This window comes from Mustela putorius, unplaced genomic scaffold (assembly GCF_011764305.1).
Source record: "Mustela putorius furo isolate JIRA1106 unplaced genomic scaffold, ASM1176430v1.1 tig00000174_pilon_pilon_pilon, whole genome shotgun sequence".
Taxonomy (NCBI): Eukaryota; Metazoa; Chordata; class Mammalia; order Carnivora; family Mustelidae; genus Mustela; species Mustela putorius.
This window is the reverse complement of record NW_025421304.1, coordinates 27,142,602-27,162,597: the sequence shown is the minus strand read 5'-3', so window position 1 is coordinate 27,162,597 and position 19,996 is coordinate 27,142,602. Positions and strand designations below refer to the sequence as shown.

The 19,996-nt window shown below is 48.0% G+C and overlaps 1 protein-coding gene across 6 annotated transcripts in view; it reads right to left on the bottom strand.

Moving 5' to 3' along the window:
• The window catches only part of PRMT7 (protein arginine methyltransferase 7), a 51,023-nt gene that overhangs the window by 4,111 nt on the left and 26,916 nt on the right, over window positions 1-19,996 (bottom strand). For 5 of the 6 annotated variants that reach the window (XM_045076215.1, XM_004744514.3, XM_045076216.1 and 2 more), the window contains exons 6-14: window positions 18,289-18,401; window positions 14,887-15,128; window positions 14,484-14,664; window positions 8,184-8,311; window positions 7,613-7,748; window positions 6,102-6,185; window positions 5,462-5,509; window positions 4,731-4,820; window positions 214-375 (exon numbers count right to left, since the gene is read on the bottom strand). In XM_045076215.1, coding sequence (XP_044932150.1) covers window positions 214-375; window positions 4,731-4,820; window positions 5,462-5,509; window positions 6,102-6,185; window positions 7,613-7,748; window positions 8,184-8,311; window positions 14,484-14,664; window positions 14,887-15,128; window positions 18,289-18,401 — 1,184 coding nt within the window. The remainder of the gene's footprint in view (window positions 1-213; window positions 376-4,730; window positions 4,821-5,461; window positions 5,510-6,101; window positions 6,186-7,612; window positions 7,749-8,183; window positions 8,312-14,483; window positions 14,665-14,886; window positions 15,129-18,288; window positions 18,402-19,996) is intronic. The other variant, XM_004744515.3, reaches the window with a different exon arrangement.

Genomic DNA, 19,996 nt, shown 5'->3' with positions numbered 1-19,996 from the left:
ATGACAACACACAGCCATTTCCATTTCATATGCCAAATTACTGCATTTGTACAAAGGCAAGCCTTTTCCACAAAACCCTGCAGTGTGCTGACACAGAAAAGCAGAGCCTCCTATCGTTAGGATTCACACTGTTCCACCTGCACCCAAGGTCTCTGCAAGAAAACCAGGACCCCCACCTCCCACCCCTTCTGCAACAACTTCTGGGTGGCCTACCCTGAACTCCACAACCACAGCGTGCAGCGAGGCGGCCTGGGGCAGCACCACGACACCAGGTCCCAGATGCCGGTCCACGGCGGTCCGCACATACCAGAAATAGAGGTTGTGCCACGGCAGCAGGCTGGTGGTAAAGAACGGCTCCCCCACGAGGAGAGAGACCTGGCAACCAGAGCAAGAAACAGGACCGAGGCGTCAGAATGAGCTAGCTAAAGAGTGAAGGCAGGTTACAAGTGTCATGGGAAACATGGAAATAAAAAGGCACTCATTCACTCACTCGGGCAACCAGTGAGCACGCTGGGTCTGCACCTGCCCTGAAGGACACAAAGATGAGAAGCACACCTGAGCCCTGCCCTCGGAAACACAGATGGGTAACGGGAACAGACAGAGCTGGGGCCATCCTTGTACAGCGTGGTAAGCTGCTGACAGGCAGAGGCGAGGAAGGAGCATGTGGAGGGACCCCAGAAGGAACAGCATCAGAAGGGCTGAATGGCATCCTGTTAGTAGGTCCCCACTCACAGCTCATCAGTGCTCCTCTATCAGGCTTCCTTGCTAGGTTCTGAACACCACAGAAGTGGGGACATCGGCAGCACAGTACCCCAGCACCCTACAAAGTGCCTGGACCTGAGCAAATGGTCAGTAAATGTTTGCCAAATTAATGAACAAACATATGACTAGGAGTCAGAAAAGCACAAGACGAGGGATGCTAGCAGAAGGATACAGGGGCAAAAGCACAGATGTGACAGCAAGGCCCTTCAGGAGCTTGTTACACGAGCAAACACAGTAGGATCAGCAAAGGGTGAGGCCAGAGAAATGGAGAGGAGCCGGGTAGTCCAAAGGCAGATGATGACAGGTCAAGGGCACTGGACTCTTTCCTGGAGATAAGAGATCTCTAAATGCCTTCCTCAGGGGTTCAAAACGAGAAGAGATGTATTCTGTTCTAAGATTTTATTTATTTGAAAGAGTGAGTGAGATAGAGAGCACGGGACAGGGATGGGTCAGAGGGAGAAGCAGACTCCCCATCAAGTTGCTCAACCAACTGAGCCACCCAGGTGCCCAAGAAGAAATGTGTTTTAGAAAGAGCCCTCTGAATGAAGCATGTAGAGACACCAGCCACGGGAAGCATGGGCACAGGAGAGGACTTGGTTGAGTACTGCAATGGTCCAAGGAAGGAGCAGAGAGTGTACAGAAGAAGGACTGGGAGATGTGGCAGATGCTGAGGAGACAGGGCACCCAGGGGGTGGCCCAAGCAGATGGGCATCAAGGGAGGGGCCAGTCTAAGATGACACCTGGGTGTCCAGCTGAGGTAAGGAAGAAGCAGAAGGAAACACCGAAGACAGAAAAGAGTTGGCCCTACTACATTGGAACAAGGCAAGAAAGCCTGGTCTCACCCCTGCTAGTCACTACTCTACTGACCTGGAGGCTAGTGGGTGTGCCATTATCAGTGGCTTACAGAACCGGAGTATTTTTAATTTTTTTTTTAATTTTTAAAGATTTTATTTATTTATTTGACAGACAGAGATCACAAGTAGGCAGAGAAGCAGACAGAGAGAGGGGAGAAAGCAGGCTCCCCGCGGAGCAGGGAGCCCCATGAGGGTCTCGACCCCAGGACTCTGGGATTATGACCTGAGCTGAAGGCAGAGCCAAGTACAACTTGGACTGAGTATTCAGACAGTCACATGCATAGCAGCTGAAAAGCAGAAACAAGCCAAGTGTCCATCAACTGCTGAACAGATAAACAAAATGTGGTCTCTCCAATGCAATGGAATATTCTTCAGCAGTAAGAAGAAATGGAGTACTGATTTATGCTACAACATGGATGAACCTTGAAAGAAGCTAACCACAAACAGACCACACATTTCATATGATTCCATTTTTATGCAGTGTCCAGAATCTAAAAATCTCTGGACAAAAAGCAGATTGGGGGCTGCCAACAGGCTGGGAGGACTGGGGGCAAACACGAAGTGACTGCTAATGGGCACAGGGTTTCTTTTTAGGTGATGAAAATGTTCTAAAACAAATTGTAGTGATGATTGTATGACCTTATAATGCACTAAATCACTGAATTTCACACTTCAAGTGGGTGAATTCTATGGTATGTAAATTATATCTCAAAAACATTCTTCCTTTAAAAAAAAAAAAGCATGGGGGAAAAAATGGGCAAAAGAATAACTATGTCGCCAAATTAGACATAGGACAGCTAATGAGCATATGCAAAGGTGTTCAAGTTCAACATTAGTCATTAGGCAAATACAAATCAAAATTATGAGACATTACTGCACAACCTAAAATGACAATAAAAATGACAGACAGTACAAAGTGCCAATAAAGATAGAGAAAAATTGAAACTTTCATACATGTTACTAGTGGGGATGCTTTGGCCAACAGTGTAGTGGTATCTTAAAGAGTTAAATGAAGGGGTGCTTTGTGGCTCAGTCACTAAGCGTCTGCTGCCTTCGGCTCAAGTCATGATCTCAGGGACCTGGGATGGTCTGCCTTCGCTCAGGTCATGGGATCAGGCCTCCCATCAGGCTCCCTGCTCAGCAGGGAGCCTGCTTCCTCCTCTCCCACTCCTCATGCTTGGGCTCCCTCTGTCACTGTCTCTCCCTCTAATAAATTATATCTTAAAAAAAAAAGAAAAAAGTATAAAAAAATCCCACACAATTCAGTGATTCCAAGCCTCTGCATCTCAGAGAATTAAAAACATATATCCTCACAAAGACATCTGTCTATGCTCACAGCAGCTATGGCAGCACCTGGCTGCCTCAGCCCGAAGGGGACAGAACTCTTGATCTCAGGGCCATGATTCTGAGCACCATGTTGAACACAGAGATTATATGGACAAATAAAACTTCTAAACAAATTTAAATTTAAAAACCTAGCTGCATCAGTTCCCTCCTAAAACTGAAAAAAAAGAAAGAAAAGAGTTCACAGCAGGGCGCCTGGGTGGTGGTTAAACCCCTGCCTTGGGCTCAGGTCATGATCTCAGGGTCCTGGGATTGAGCCCCACTTCTTTGCTCAGCAGGGAGTCTGCTTCCTCCTCTCTCTCTCTGCCTGCCTCTCTGCCTACTTGTGATCTCTCTCTGTCAAATAAATAAAATCTTTAAAAAAAAAAAGTTCACAGCAGCATTATTTTAAAGGCCAAAAGTCGGTTTTGAAACAATCCAAACACCCACCAAGAGGTGAGCGAAGAAACAACATGCGCTCCGCATACTATTCAGCACTGAGAAGGAACAAAATGCCAGCATGTTCTACAAATGGACGAACCTCAAAGGCATGACCAGTGAAAGAAGCCCAACACTAAAGTTCATACATCGTTTTATTCCACTTATATAAAATGCCCAGAAAACACTATTTTATAGACAGAAACCAGATCAGTGCTTTCCTGGGTCAAGGGGCTAGGTGACAGAAATGCTCTAAAACTGAAATATGCGATAGTTGTATAATTATACAAATTTACAAAAAAAATCACTGAATTGCACACTTGAAATGGGTTAATTTTATGGCACATCAATTCTCAGCAAAGCTGTCAAAAAAAAAAAAAAAAGTTGGCAAAGAAAGATGATCGATTCCAGCTTGAAGGGCCTGCAGATATGTAAAGAAAGCTATCCAGTTGGTCCCTGGACATAAGAGATTTGCAGTCCCAGCTTTGGCGGCCAAAGATTCCCTTATGGGAAATGATCACCCAGAGAAGAGACACAGACAGACAGAAAAGACAGAAAAGACAAGGAGAAAGTACCAAGATATACTGCTAAAAGGATTGAGTAAAGGAACAGAAACCCATGAGAAGCTGAGAAAGAGCAGCTAGAAAGATAAAAACCTGGAAAAAGCAGTCTCTCTCTCCTTCTTTAAAGATTTTATTTATTTGAGAGAGAGAAAGATAGAGCTCATGTGAGCAGGGGAGGGGCAGAGGGAGAGAGAGAACCTTAAGGATTCTCCACGAGGGCGACTCGACCCCAGGACCCTGAGATCATGACCTGAGCCAAAATCAACAGTCAGATGCTCAACCGACTGAGCCACCCAGGTGCCCCTAAAAAAAGCAGTCTCTTATGGACCTAAAAAGAAATGTGTTAAGAAGGCCTCTGGGTCATGAGGGTCCAGGAGGCTGGTAAGAAGAAATGTGCGGGAAGACTGTGTTTGGTTTCTCAGGTCACTAAGGGGTGGGAGTAGTTTCAGAGGCACACTGGGTGGGGTGGGGTGGTCAGAAGACCAACTACCATGGGGGACAGATGATCAGAAGAGCAACGGCAGCCATGGCAGGAAGTAGGCAGAAAGGCGAACCAAAACACGGGAGCAAGTGGAGCTGGAGCGCTGGGAAGGAGGACGGCAGAGAGGCCACAACACGCAGCTGCTCGTCTCAAGACAGCCACTGTGCCCTCCCTCAGAAGAGCAGAGATCAGCTAGAGTTGAGAGCGGCCAAGGCAGGGGTGGGAGCCCCCCTGCAGCCGCGAGAAGGGGGCGCTCAGATCAGCGCAGTGCTGTGCCCTCCATGCAAAGACAGAGCCATCGCCACTCACCTTTTCACCCTCCAAGTCTGCAGACGTTAACAACTCAGGCCGTTTCTCTATTATATGAACTTTATCTTCCACATGGTTAGCCTTGAAAATCTTAACAAGAAAAAAAATGAAAGTACTCTTTTTGTCCAGGAAAAACCAACCCCTCAGAGTTGCCTGGTCTGTTCGCAGTTTTCTGGCCAAACAGTTCTAGAGGACCACTTTCATCTGCTTTGTGGAAATTCTCTCCTCCAGGGGCATCCAGTGCCCCAAGGATGAGATCACTAGCAAAATGTTGTAATAGCAAAACAAATTTCTCTTGCAGGCATGTAAGCAAGACCCAGCAACAGGCTTGTATTTCTGGGAGTTTCTTTCAGAGAAGAAGAAATCAAAGCCAATCATCTGGGGGAGAAATAACGATCACAGGACCAACTAGTCAGGTCAGCTTGTGAGCAGTGACTCTCTGGGCACCGGGTGGCAAAACGAATCATAAGCTCAGCTGTATCACTGCAAAAGATTTTAGTTTTGTTAGTTTTATGTGAAGTGAGGAGAAAAGCCACAAAACACAAAGCAGAGTCTGGAGGTTTGCTACTATCCAGTGACAGCCCAGATTTCTGAGCCAGCTCTCAAGATGGAGGGGGTTCTCACTAGCTCCCTTAGTGCCAACACAGCATCAAAGCCATCAATCCCAGACGCAGGAAGGGAGGCCCCCACCCGGTCCCCTCATAATTTCAGTAACAACCATTATCACTTACTTTTTTCATCAGTCTGTGCGAAGCTGCTGAGCTCTCTATGGTAAATACCTAAAGAGAATACCATGCTCTTAGTTGTAGGAGATTGACTTGAGAGAAAAAGAAACTAAAGATCAAACATCAACAAGATCATTCCAAGGCAGAAGGTACCACCTAACCAAGTCCACCTGTGCTCATTACCCATGGGGACAGCATCCCCTTTTCTCCCCACAAAGACTTCATTTGAGAGAGAGAGTGTGTGTGTGCGAGAGGGGGGGAGGAGGGTGAGACAGAGGGAGAGGGAGAAGCAGACACCCCACTGAGCAGGGAGGCTGGATCCCAGGACCCTGGGATCATGACCTGAGTGGAAGGTCATGAAGTGGAAGGCTTCACAGACTGAGCCACCCAGCCGCCCCTGCACCACTCCCCCTTGCCGCACTGGCCCTTACAAGGTGCAGACTCTGACAAGGAACTGCAGCTCTACAGGAACAGCTACAGCCTCACTCCTGCCTGCACACCGAGGCGATCAACCCCAAAGTCCCTGCATCCATGGCAGCTGTGCTCTGCAAAGAGCCTGAGTCACAGAACTATGTACCCAGACCACGTAACATTCAAACTCAAGAGCCGCCTTCGGAAAACCAGCAGAACGGCGCCTGTCCAGTACCTGCTCTGCCCCAAGGTGATGGGCCAGCAAGGACAGCAGACTGCCATCACTGACACAAAGGCACACGCTGTCCGGCTTCAGCACCTGCGGGAGAAGAACCACCTCAACACAGGTTTTCTTATGGTAGGTCAAGAAATTTTTGTTGGCGCGCTAACAGAAATGCTTCCCTTCTTCTGACTCCACCAACTCACTCTGTGATCCTTCGATCCGATTCTACACCCTCAACACCCAGCTGGATCTTCTTGGGTCCCCACAGTCAGGCTTGCCAAGCAGTAGCAGCCCCCGCCCTCCAACGTACCCACCTCACCCACCTCTCCCCACCCAGACCTCACTGTCAGGAAAGACTCTCCACAAGCTGTCCTAAAAAGCCCAGCCTCCCAATCTCTTCCCTTTCTGGTCACAGCACAAATAGCTGTGGGTCCCTCAAGTGACTCGCCAAAGGCAGTGATTCCTTTACAGGTCGCAGAACCCTTGGAGAGAAACTTAAGACAGTTTGGATCCCCCTCCTGCAAAAATGCATCCATTTGCATATATGCACACATATTTTTGCATACAACTCCAAGAGGCCTAAGAGACTCCCCTCCAAAGCCTGTGTGTGGTCCTGGCCTAAGAGACCACAGCTACAGGCAGCAGGGAACAAATGTTTTTAGGCAGGAGAGTTATATAACCAGATCCATTCATTCATTCATTCATTCATACACACATACATACATATATATACATATATGTGTATATATATTTTTTTTAAAGATTGTATTTATTTGAGAGAGAGAGGATGAGTGGGAGAATGAGAGAGCGAGCCAGGGAGGGGGAGCCCTCAGAGGGAGAAGTAGACTCCTTGCTCTGCAGGGAGCCCAATGTGGGATTCAGTCCTGGGACTCCAGGAACATGACCTGAGCTGAAGGTAGTCACTTAACCAACTAAGCCACCCAGGCACCCCTAACCAGATATATATTTCAGAAAATTTTATTTGTTTTTATTTTTTATTATTATTATCTGAAGATTTTATTTATTTATTTGACAGAGAGAGCAAAAGAGGGAACACAAGCAGGGGGAGAGGGAGAAACAGGCTTCCCGTAGAGCAGGGAGCCCGATGTGGGGCTTGATCCCAGGACCCCGAGATCATGACCTGAACCAAAGGCAGATGCTTATTAACTGAGCCACCCAGGCGCCCCTAGAAAATTTTAGAAAGGAGGCAGATGAAAGGAAGGATGGGGTTGCCGAATCCACTGGGATCACCCACAGCAACTGCTAGTGACCACAAAGGCAACATGTTTCGAGGGACAAAGGCAGAGACTGGGTAAGACTCCCAGGCAGAGGCTCTCATAGGAGAGTAGAGAACAAGCCTGGTAACATGCTCCCTGGCTCACCACCTGAGGGCCCACCCAGAAGCCACCAGAAAACCAGGAAGCACAGAAATCAAAACCAACCAACTGTAAGTAGAAAATGAGCTGGAGCCCATGGTACCAACTCCCTCTTGCCTATAACCACCCAAGGGGCTGCACACTGACCGTTCTTAGGGCCTGGACGTATCGTTCAGTTCTGTCCTGATCATTGATCTCTCCAAACCGAGGCCGGGTCCAGAGCAGATGAGCTTGGCAGTCGCACACGGGGCGTGGTGGGGAGACTCTCCCATTCTTTTCAGGGCTAGGCCAGGAAATGAACAGACAGACACACATGATGAGCATGACCTGCTAGGCACTGGCAGGCATGAAGGCATGGCTCAGGGATCTGCCCGGTAAAGGTGGTGGGCACACCCCCAACCTCTAGAGGCCAAGAGCCTAGGAACGTGCTTGCAAAGGGGCATTAGAGGTTAGAAGACCCCCCAATTCAAGTCTTCTCATCTAGGTCTCTTCCAAATGGGGGCCCTACAACCAGGGCAGCCTCTTCTGAGTACATGACAATAGGCGCTAACAGCGCCAGTCACAAAACTTTCACTCTTATTTCTTACTCTCACTCTGTTCAGAGGCAAACTTGCCCACTCATGCCTCTACAGGGTTTATAAGGTGAACTTCCAGAAGTGCACAGAGTCGCTGGCCCAGAGCACACACCCCCGCCCCGCCCACAAGACACAGGGCATACCTGGTCTTCTGGAGGCTGTACCATACACAGTAGTCGTCGTGGTGGGCTAGCAGGAAGAGGCTTGAGCCTTGGACAACGGGCTCTTCTTGTGGCAAGAAGTACACACACTGCATCCAGTGGTCCCGCCACTGAAACAGGGAACAGAGAATCAACCGTCCCCAAGCTGCAGGAAGGGCAATGTTTCTAATCCAGAAGTCAAAATCCAAGCCCAAACCCGCTTGCAGGGAGACCATGCTGTGGACTACAGATGCCTACTCTTGCCAAAGAGATAGAGAGGAGAATTCTCAAGTGAGTGGCTAATGGCCAGAAAGCTTGCTAGAGCGCTGCTGGCTTTAGAAGGAAGCAATGTGGTCTTCAAGAGGGGTTCAGGACAGGGGACTCCAGCCTCCACCCCATGTGTGTGCATGTGTACATATGCATGCCTCCACCTCGTGTGTGTGTGTGTGTAGGCAATGAAGAAGGGAAGTAGAGATGGAAGATGGGGGAAGAGACAAACAAACATATAAATGTTAACAACTGGGAAATTTAAGTAAAGGGCATATCAGTATTTATTTTCATTTATTCTGTTGATTTAGAATTTTTCAAAATAAAAAGTTGGGAAAATAGTACAGAAGGGTCTTGTTCTGTTTATTCTTTTGAATTAAAATTTTTAGGGGGAGCCTGGGTGGCTCACTTGGTAAGACTCCAACTCGCGATCTTGGGATCATGAGTTCAAGCCCTGTGCTGAGCTCCACACCTAGTACAGTGCATTTATTCAAAAAAATTAAAAAAATTTAAAAAAATAAAATAATATGAAATAGTTTTTAAAGACCTGGAATCTAAATTTAGTATTACTCTAAATTACTAAAATACTCTAAATAACTTTAAATTCTAAACAGTTTATGATGATCCAGAGTCAACTTTTAATAAACTGCATTCATCCTTTTTGACACTACAAACCCTGTATACAGAATTCTTTGATAAGAAAAACCAAAGGAGACTGGAGAAGATTATGCTGAGTGAAGTAAGTCAAGCAGAGAGTCAACTGTCAGGTGGTTTCACTTACTTGTGAAGCATAAGGAGTAACACAGAGGACACTGGGTGAAGGAAAGGAGAAGGGACTGGGGGAAATTGGAGGGGGAGACAAACCATGAGAGACCGTGGACTCTGAGAAACAAACTGAGGGTTCTGGGGGTGGAGGTGGTTGGGCCTAGTGGTGGGTATTAAGGAGGACAGGTATTGCATGGAGCACTGGGCGTGGTGCATAAACAATGAATCTTGGAACACTGAAAAAGAAAAGTTTAAAAAAAAGGTAAAGAAAAACTAAAGGAAAAAAGCTATATTCACATGAACGCCCTTATTACAGATCCAGACTAGCAAAAACTGGCACCAACCCAAAGGTCCAGCGGCTCAGAAATGGCTCTACAAATCCTTATACAGAATATGAGAAGGCACTGAAGATGGTAACTGCAGACTCCGTGCAGCATGAAAACAGAAACCAGCGCCACAATCTCCTGCATGTGGAAAGAGATCAAAAGGGAGCTCTCTGCAGTGACAGGACCCCGAGTGATTTTGGTCTCCTTTTTATTTTACACAAGGAGGGTTATTACTCTCATAATCTTTAATCCTCTTTTTATTTTTTTTAAAGCCTGTTTTTAAAAAACAAAGAACCATCCTAAAAAGTGGATGCCTGGCTCAATTCTGATGAGATGAGTGTGTTCATTCTCTGTTACCAGCCGGAACTAAGAAAAACTTGGTCCCTGGGAGACTCCCAAAGCACTGTGGGCAGACGCAAAGAGAGCTGACACCAGCCCTACTTTTCAGGAACTTGCATTCTGCCTACCCAGATCTGAATTTAACCAAAAGGCAGGTGAATGACATTTCTAGGTGTCTAAAATGTCTATTTGAACATAACAGCTAAAAAATGACAGTGTAGGGGCGCCTGGGTGGCTCAGTGGATTGGGCCTCTGCCTTCGGCTCAGGTCATGATCCCAGGGTCCTGGGATAGAGCCCAGCATTGGGCTCTTTGCTCAGTGGGGGGCCTGCTTCTCTCTCTCTCTCTCTCTCTCTCTGACTCTGCCTACTTGTGATCTCTCTCTCTCTCTGCCAAATAAATAAATAAATAAAAATCTTTAAAAAAAAAATGTCAGTGTAACTAAACACGATACAGAATAAGTAAATGCTAACAAGGAAAAAAAATTGATTTTCTAAAACCTGTTCTTTTCCTTACTAAGCAAACTGACCCAAAGACAAGAGAAGCCTTCCCCAACCCCTCCTGGATTATGGTTCTGAGTTCCCTGACCATCCTGTCCTCACACACCAGCCTCCCAGGTCCTAATGCTAAATTGAGGGCTGCTGACTGAACCCACTGGCCCTTGGCGTAGAATATATTTCAGACCAAGAGCAGTTCAGTGAAGTTATGAGGGAGATCCACTGCAGCTCTTCAAATTTCTAACAGTCCATTAAATCACTGCCGGTAAAGTGAGGATGCAAACCCCAGTCAGGAAATAAGCACCAACCACTGTGGCCTAGACCCGAGGCCCTGCTCCAAAAGGCTGGGTCGTGCCTCGGTCTCAGTTTGGGCACGTCTCGTATGAGGACTGAAGGAATAAGAAGATACACAGTAGTGATGAGGGAGAAGGGCAGCTGGAGACAAAACATAAGCTCACCCCGCAGCTGCCAGGAGTCTCCCTACTATCCTAGCGCTAACACTTTGCTAGAGAGAACACCCCTTTGCTAGAAGGGGAAACCTTAACACGGCAACCCCAGAGCCTCTGGTATCTCGTAGGTGGGTCCTTTTTAGCATATTAAAGTTCTTTTGAACCATCACTTTTCCTTAACTTCCCCCAACTCCCAAGTATTTAATCACCACTCCTCAAGACTCTGGGGCAGCAGCTCTTTCTTCCCACCGATCTTGTCACCTTACTTTAATAAAACTACCTTTTTGCACCAAAGATGTCTCAAGAATTATTTCTTGGTCAGGGGTTCTGGACCTCACCCCAGTGAACCTCACCCTGTATTCCAAAACCACACAGGCAGCACTGTGAAAATGTGCAAATGAAAGTATTAGCATTTAACATTCTTATGTTAATTTTACATCCATCACATTCCTGGAGAGGAAGCAAGCAGCCCAGTGTCTATCTCAATTCCGTGGGTGAGTTCTGACCAGCCCCCTCCCGCCTCCAAACTCACGCTCAGCCTACAGACCAGGCTGTGCACAAAGAAGTTCATATACACTGCTTGGAGGCATGGCCACCGAGGGCAGAGGGGAGATGGGGGACCTCACAGGCCCAGGGGTGGGGAGGGTCATCTGCAATCCTGCAGCAGTCATTACCCTTTGGCCTAAGCGCTAACTCAGGGAGCAGAGGAGCAGCACAGGCCGTCCCCCGGTGTCACCCCATGTACACCCAGAACTAACAGGGCAACAATGGAGATAAATCCAGTGCCCAGCATATGGTAACAACAGAATACAGACAGAATGGTGCGCAGAGCCTACGAGGTAGAGAAGGAATGGTTTTCATGGAAATGGAGAAGTTGTAGGGTCTGGAGCCAAGGGCCAAGAAAGAATTCTTGAGACGCCTTTGGTGCGAAATGGTGTTTTTATGAAAGCATGCCAAAAGAAGCCGTGGGCAGAAAGAGCCGCACCAGGACCGTGTGAGGTGGCTGATTAGATACCTGGGAGTTGGGGGAGGTAAGGAAAAGGGAAGTTTCAAAAGGATTTTCATATCCTAAGAGGACTTCCAAGATACTGGAGACCTCGGCATTGTTAAGTTAAGGTTGTTGTTCCTCTAGTAAAGCATTAAGACAGCTGGGAGTCTCCTGCTGGACTTTGGGTTATTAATAAGAATGTTTTATTGATAAGAATGCTTTTTTCTTGTAAATCACTAAGACATTTCGTAAACTGAAAGAGACTCAGGTCCTCAGGATCTCTATCAGTTAATCATTTGTTTTTCCTTCCCTCGGCTTTAGGACAGCAGGAAGGCCTGAGGAATGTCACACAGAGCCCACCTGGGGCTGGGAGTGGGGGTTGCGTGGTGTCAGCTTGTGCTTTGTCCTGAGTTTGTCTTCGGGCCCCTCAAAGAAGGTTTGGCTTCTCAGCACTGAAGCGGCTTTCCCACTTCCCCCCTCTTTGAGTGTGTGTATAGAGGGTAGACAATACATGCACGTCAGAGAAAATTCAAAATATACAAAACGGTCATGGAGTGAAAAGTTAAGTTTCCTTTCCACCCCTCACCTCCAGCCCCCTTCCCAGAAGCGACCACTTTTACCAACTTCTATAAATGCTTCCAAAGATACTCTCGCACACACCCACCACACACGTAAAGTCATAAACACATATATTCTCATCTTAAATAACACAAACGCTGGCACGCCACACACTGTTCTGCACCTCTTATTTGTGTTTATTTAATGACTGTGATGAGGGAGCAGGAGGCTGGCTGAGGACAGAGCAAAAGCTGGCGCCTTGCACCCCTCTCCACCTGCTCCCCTCCATATGTGTAGCATTCCTCAGGCACCCCTGACTGCCATAAAACGATAAACAGTTAACTTGCAGGGAATGCAATCCTGCAGAACAGGAATCTCCCTTGCTCTACAGATGTCCTAGAGACCTAAACAGGGAGGTTACCTTATCAATAGCACAAATTTCCAGAGGCAAATAAGTTTCGGTTCCTGAAGCCCTAATGTCTCCCTCCCACCATAAACTGGAGGAGACTGAGGTAGAAGGGAATGTAAATGATGGCAGGATCATAATACCCTACCAAGAATCTCCCAATTATCTTGATGTTAGTGCCTGACCTAAAGACGACACTGATCAAGCCATAAGGGCAAGGCCTCCCCCCAGCACCTTGCAGGCCGTCCTTAACACGTGAGAACTCTGTTGAAACCTCCCATACCTTCCCCTCACCTTCCCCCAACCGCAAGGTATATAACATGCCTACCCTCACAACCCGGGGCAGCAGCTCTCCCTGCCCACGGGTCCTGTCCCCGTGCTTTAATAAACCACCATTTTGCACCAAAGATGTCTCAAGAATTCTTTCTTGGTCATCGGCTCCGAACCTCAGCCCACCGAACCTCACCTAGGTTCTAGAACTTCATCAACTGTCCTGGAGACTGTTCTCCAGCAGTGCTCAGGGACCTGCTTCACCCTCTAAATGGATGTATGACAACAGACTTAGCCAGTCCCCTATTGCTAGCTTCTAGGGTGTTCTGGTCCTTTTTCATTAAGTCAGGGCTGTAGTGAGTATCCTGGCACACACGTCATTGTACGCCTATGCAACTTTACCCAGAGCCTAAACATCTAGAAGTGGTGTCCTTCCCACAGGGACAGACAGGGTCTCCCCACACTCCACAGAAGCTCTGACGTTCATGGGCCTGCCTTTCCCCACAGCACCTACCCAGAGCGCGTCACCAACCTTTCTGAACTTTAACACTAACAGGTGGAAAATAAAGGTCTAAATGCAGTTTACATCTGCACTGCTTGTACAAGTGAGGCTTAAGAGCTTTTCGTTTTGTGTTAAAACCATGCACTTCTTTTCTGTAGTTCACATCCTCTGCCCACTTTCTATTAAGCTACACAAGATTTTGAGGGCACAGAAAACGAGACTGTAGACAGACCACAGTCCTCCATTCCAAGCTGAGCTGAGGCCCTGGGGTTCCATGGGGGCTGGGGGTGGGGGCTCTGAGCATCGCCATGTGAGCCAGCACCCCTCTGCGGCCTCGTGTCTGCTGGTGCCGTGCATGAACTCAGCAGACTCCAAGGTCTGTTTTCTAGCTTACCATGGGTTCCCTTGCCTTTTTGCTGCTGCTGTTGTTTTAACTCTTCTCTGACTGGTACCTGGGTAGCTCAGTCAAGGGGCCAACTCTTGGCTTCGGCTCAGGCCATGATCTCAGGGCCATGGTAGGGGCAGGTGTGTGTGCGTGTATGCGTGCGTGTGTGTGTCTGTCTGTCTCTCTCCTTCTCCACACTCGGCGGGGAGCCTACCTCTCCCACTCCTTCTGCCTGCCACAGGCTGGGGGGGGGCGGGGTGTGTGTGTGTGTGTGTGTATCCCCACACTCAGCGTGGAGCCTGCTTCTCCCCCTCCCTCTGCCTGCCGCTCACCTGCTTGTGCCCTTGTGTGCACACATGCGCACACACACTCTCACGCTCTCTCTCGTTCTGTCATATAAATAAATAAAATATTAAAAAAAAAATCCTGACACAGTCCTCCTGTCTCTAAATTCCTGTGAATCTAAGGTTCAACATACTACTTTCCCAAAACCAAAAGCAGACAAGTTTCCTAATTTACATGAAAACGTGCTCAACTCCTACCTCTTCTTACCTGGAGCTCCTCTGGGTCTGAGTGTGCCCAGAAGGGGGCCATGGTGCACTTGATCTTCCCCTCAGGGTCCATTTCAATGTCCCACCAGGAGAGAACCACCTGAGCTCGGCCCGATGCCAGAGGTTCAAACTGCCGGCTGTGGCAGGCCGCTGAGCTACTGACTTGCTTGCTAAAGTCCACACTGTGGAAGAATATGCAGGAACTTAAGCATATTTAAAGCTCACATCCTCCATTTTTAAGCTTTTACAGTGACATCGCCAGCAATGAGACTTGTTTGCAACAGACTCCTGCCTTCAAAAGGTGACCTCCGCTAGATTTCCTTCTCATTCATGAAAAACTTCTAAAGCCCCCAATTCCACCAAATTATCTCAAAGCACCACTGGCTGGTCCGATTCCTTGGTACCTGAACATGGGCATCACATCACTGAGGGCAGTGAAGTCAGTGGGCGACACCTGGTTCAGCTGAATGTCATAGACAGACGGGGCACCGGGGCACCTCTCCAGTTCCAAGGGGGGGATGATGACCTGCTCTCCGTGGCCAGTCTGAACGCGGACAGGAAAGAGCTTATTCCACGACCACATCCTCCTGGACTCCACCAGCTGCGCATAGACAGTCGCCCTATGAGGCACGGCTTCACAGTTTTCCTAAGTGTATGTTACAAAAACAAAAGAAGAGAACAATAAACCGGTAGATGTATTATAAAACAAACCCACAGCAATTCTCACTGATCAAGAGGCTTGTTCCTTAATATCAGGTCGGCTGAATAGCATCCAACGCCTTCCCACTCACTATGAGGATGGTGAACTGTTCTTAGCCTAATGTCCTTGGGGAAGCAAAAAAAAGGAACCAGATTTCAAAAAGAATACACATTATGCCTAAAATGATTTATGTCAGGTAAGTTCCCAACTACATGACACTCTCAAATACTTCAAAAATAATCCTTAATTGTCATCATGCTCATTAACTCCCACACCAACTCTGCACAAAGAGTCCAAGTCTGCTAAGCAGTGATGCTGGCACTGGGCTCTGAGTTCTCTTCAGCACAGCTCTCACCCAGACCCAGAACCTTTTTACCGCACAGCACAATGGGTAAGTATCCACCCTCGGATGACCTGACCTCCTGGCCTCACCAGGAACCGCCAACCACTCCCCTCGTTTGGTTTTGGCTGCAGTCGCTCCTGGTTTCCCTCCTACCTCTGTGCTTCACCTGATAGCCTCTATGCACCAGGCGGCAGGTGCCCAGCCATGAAGAGGACACTCACAGCCGCCGCTGTAGGGAAATGACAGGCACGGGGTTTGCCTGCCTCCATACAAGAGTCCTCTTCAGTCAGATGACCCTTTGCTGTGGGGGCTGTTCCGTGCATCATATGGTGTTCACGAACATCCCTGGCCTCTAGCCACAAGATGCCAACAACAGCCTCCTCTCAGTTGTGACACCAGAAACGTCTCCACGCATGGCTCTGGATGAAAAACACTGTTCTCCCCCTCTGGCTGCTTCACAAGGCTGTGCTTCCCTACCCATCCTTCAAAGAGAACCCCCCACAGACCTAGTCTGGCCCATCTCTCTCGCTCCACACACTCTCCTGTGAGGGATGTCAGCCAGCCCGTTTCCATTTACCAAATACCGCACAGCCAAAAGCCTCTTGGTTCTCTCTTATTTATCTGACCCTCGGGTAGCTCAGACTCTGCCTAAACCAAACAAATCACGTTCACCTCTTCCCTCCTGCCTGAGCCCAGTCCTCGTCCCATCTTCCCATTCAATAAGGAGCACCACCATCCAATCCAGTCTCCCAAGCCCCAAACCCTGGCATCGCCATCAATGCCTCCACATCTAAGTATCACCGAGTCCTTGACCACCTCCGTCCTCCCCAAGGCTACCTGCCCAGGCCCATTTCTCTGGTTTCAGCCGAGGCCCACCTCAGCCCCAGAGCCTAAATGACTCCAACCACCTTCTAACCAGTCTTCCCACCCCTGATCTAGCATCCCAAGTGCTCTCCATGGGCCTGCCTACCGGAACCTGGTATCAACCCCTGCTTACAACCCTCCTGTGGCACCACACTGCACAGTGGCCCATCTCAGTCTAGTCCTGCCCAGCCCTCCATCCTCAGCTCTAAGCCCCCCTCCCACACTACCCATAACGCCAACCACTCCCACCGCAGCAGCTCACCTTCCCATCTTTGTGCATGCTGACCTCCTCCACTGAGAACGCCCCCGTATGACCTACCAACGCCTGATCACTCTTGCAGACTGACTCTGCCGGGGCTTTATTTTCCTTGATGCTTCCCATCTCCCCCAGCACAGCGGGCAGGATCTCACCCCACTGGCTGCCACCGGAGTGCACCCTCCGGCTGTACTGTGACAGCCTGCTCACCAACCTGCCTGCCGGGGAGCACACCTTCATATCCCTGGCTGGCAAAATGAAGGCACCCAATAAATTTACCTCCTAGATCCATCACTGGGTCACTCACCACTGCATGGATTATCTGTCAGACATACAGCATCCCGGCTGCATGACCTCCAACAGGGCAGGAAAAGGGGCAGGCAATGGAAGCCTTTTTGAAAAGCTGTAACTCTTTCCAGCTCAGACACAAGGTGGGCAGATGAGGGCAGTGATTAGAACAGACAATGGACACCTGGCTACGCAGACCAGCTGAGAAAGGAAACTGCAGACAGCTGCCTGCACACCTTCTTAATTAATAGATGAATTTGAGGGAGGCCAATTGGGCAACACTAGTGTAATTTTAAATATCCTTGTGTTCTCTGTTCTAGGGATTCATCTAGTTCACAGCTTTAATGTGGAGAAATAGAAATAATTACTACCAATGTTACGAGAAAAACATCTTCCATCTTGGAGAAAAGGAGACATCTCACAGTGTGATCACCATCACACACTGACTGGGTAAATAATGTGGCCTGTGGCCCCAAGTGACCTGGAAGGAGCCACATTCTTCACTCTGGCCACACCAAGAACCCCCACACAGGGCCCCAGATGGAGGCAGCTGCAGGCTCGCCCAGATGGTGCCCCCAATACAGGTGGCAGCAAAAGTGGCAAACACTCACACCTTCCCAGCTGGCCTTTGCCTCTGGAGACATTTATGTCCATAAAAAAGGAAGACCAATGTCTCCGATAACACTGTCAGCATGCCTCTCCCTTCTCCAAAAAACTGCCAAAGATTATCACTACCTAAATTCTTTTGCCTAGAATGGAGAGAGGGCTTGGCATTCAAGGCCTTCCGCCCTCTCTTTGACTTTCCACCATCAGCTCACAAGCCTGCCTGAGGGGTCTTCCCACTGATGCAGAGAACAGGTCTGCTACCTGGGATACCTCTCCCTCTCCTCAGGGCCTTTCCATGTTTCACCTTCTCTCTATATACCCGTATCTCCTCATCCTGGCCCTCATCTGCCAGTCTTAAAACAAATGTTACTGGTGCTTCTGTTGGCCTTTCCACCTGGCCCAACCAGTCTATACCATCCCCGACCAGTGTGGGTCTTAGAAACAGGAAGAATGTTTTGTTTTTCTCCCAGGATACTAGAATGCCTTATACACAGGTGACAGTTAAAGAACCTTGGATGAATGAAGCTGAAGACAGTTTCTTGCCTTTCAGCTCTAGCCTACGAAGACTTGGTAAGAGACCCACAAGTCCTAATTAAGGAGAAACGGAGTCTCCCAGGAATCTAGGGTATCCTAGGGGATATAGTGAAGTACAGAGGGCTCAGGCTGTGCAGAGCGTGGGGCACCAAGGAGACCTGTGTGAGCCAGCAGAGAGCACAGCAATGTAGCCGAGGGAGGCCCCAGGTCCCTACCTGCACAAGATGTCTGTGCGCATGCTCATAGGAGGGCAGCGCTCCTTCTCCGATCAATTCTGTGTCAAACAGCTCTGTGATCAGGATATTGGCACGGCATGGCATGTCACCATCTGAGAAACACAAGGAATCAGAGCCAGAAGCAAATGATCAATGAGAAAAAATACTGACAGCAAATACATGAAAGATAAAAGGTGAACAGATCATTACTCTGAAAGCACATCCATACATTCAATTTATCTAGAAGTGTCATGAAACTTTCTAATGGCTCACCAAAAAACCCATTTTGATAGACATACACACATCGAAATACTACCAACTGGTAAATCTTGGTTACGAGAATGCAGTGTTTGCTATACCACTCTTTTAATTTTTCTGTATGTTTAATATTGCATGGGACTCACAGAACTAGTAAGAAAACTATAAACACCCAAAAAGAAAACCAGGCAAAAATACAAATAGACAATTCATCACAGAAAAACTAATCAATCAAGTACGTGGAAAATGTTTCATTATTATTAGCAACTGGAGATACAAATTAACAATTAAACTATTAATATATTAGCAAAAATGATTTGAAAAGCAAAACTGAACATTGGCCCTTCAAGTATTTCTAGGCTTCATGGAGGGAGAGGAAACCAAAGCTAGAAAGGCTGCATAATTCCAGTGATACTTCAAGATCCAGGATTCCCCAGTTCCTTACACCAAAGCCCCCTAAATTAAGTTTCTTGCTACCAAACAACGAGCCCCCAAGTAATAGTTGTTTAGGATAGTAGGAGTAGGGGAGATCTTTTGGCTGACTCTATTTCCTGAACCTCTGTAATGTAATGTAATGTTACTTCTACAATTTTAATTTTTAATGAGCCAAGAGACAAAATTAACTTTGAAAGGGGCTATTCATCACAGAGAATTAGCTGTGAACACTCCTAAGGCTGCACGAATTCCAATCTGACAAAGCCCACTCATCTTTCCTACGGAGAAGATGAGTTTCAAGGACAATTTAAGGAAAGAGAAGCATTAAGGAGGCTCAAAGGAGGGTGTGGTACAGAGAGCCTGAACCTTTAGTCATGGAGACCCGAGCCTGGATCCCACCTTCTGGCCCGGAACCCTCAGTGCTGTCAGTCACCTCATCTGTACAAGGGTAATGAGACCTGCTCCAAGTGGTGGTGGTTAGGACAGCAAAGGTAAGAGCTGACTGTTGGGTCCCCTCAAAATTGGATACCCCAATAATGGGTCCGTGATTAAAGGAGCGAGACTGATACAAGTCGAAGGTCAAGCAAAGCTTTATTTCCTGCCAAGCATCAGGAATCACACTGACAAACTGACCAGTTAGGGCCGCCCCTACAGAGAGGATGACCCCTCCCTGCTTTCCAGACTAACTTTTATAGAGCAAAGGCCATGTGGTTGGGCCTGGCCACACACAGGTGGCCAATGAGACTGTAACACACACAGGAAACTCCACAGTGACGCTAGGCGACCAACTGAATTACAATTTACCCTAGTAGACATTTGATTTAGCCTATCACACCTTGGTTAGGATTGGCGCCAAAAGGCTCCCAAAGGGCAGAGGCCCACACTCCTGGGTAGCTAGGAGACAGTATGCACCTCCACTAGATTGAATACCTCCACCCGGCCTGACCCACCCTTGTATTTGGACTTTGTTACCTGGGACTGGTTTCCCGGACTTGCTTTTAAATAAGTTCCCCTG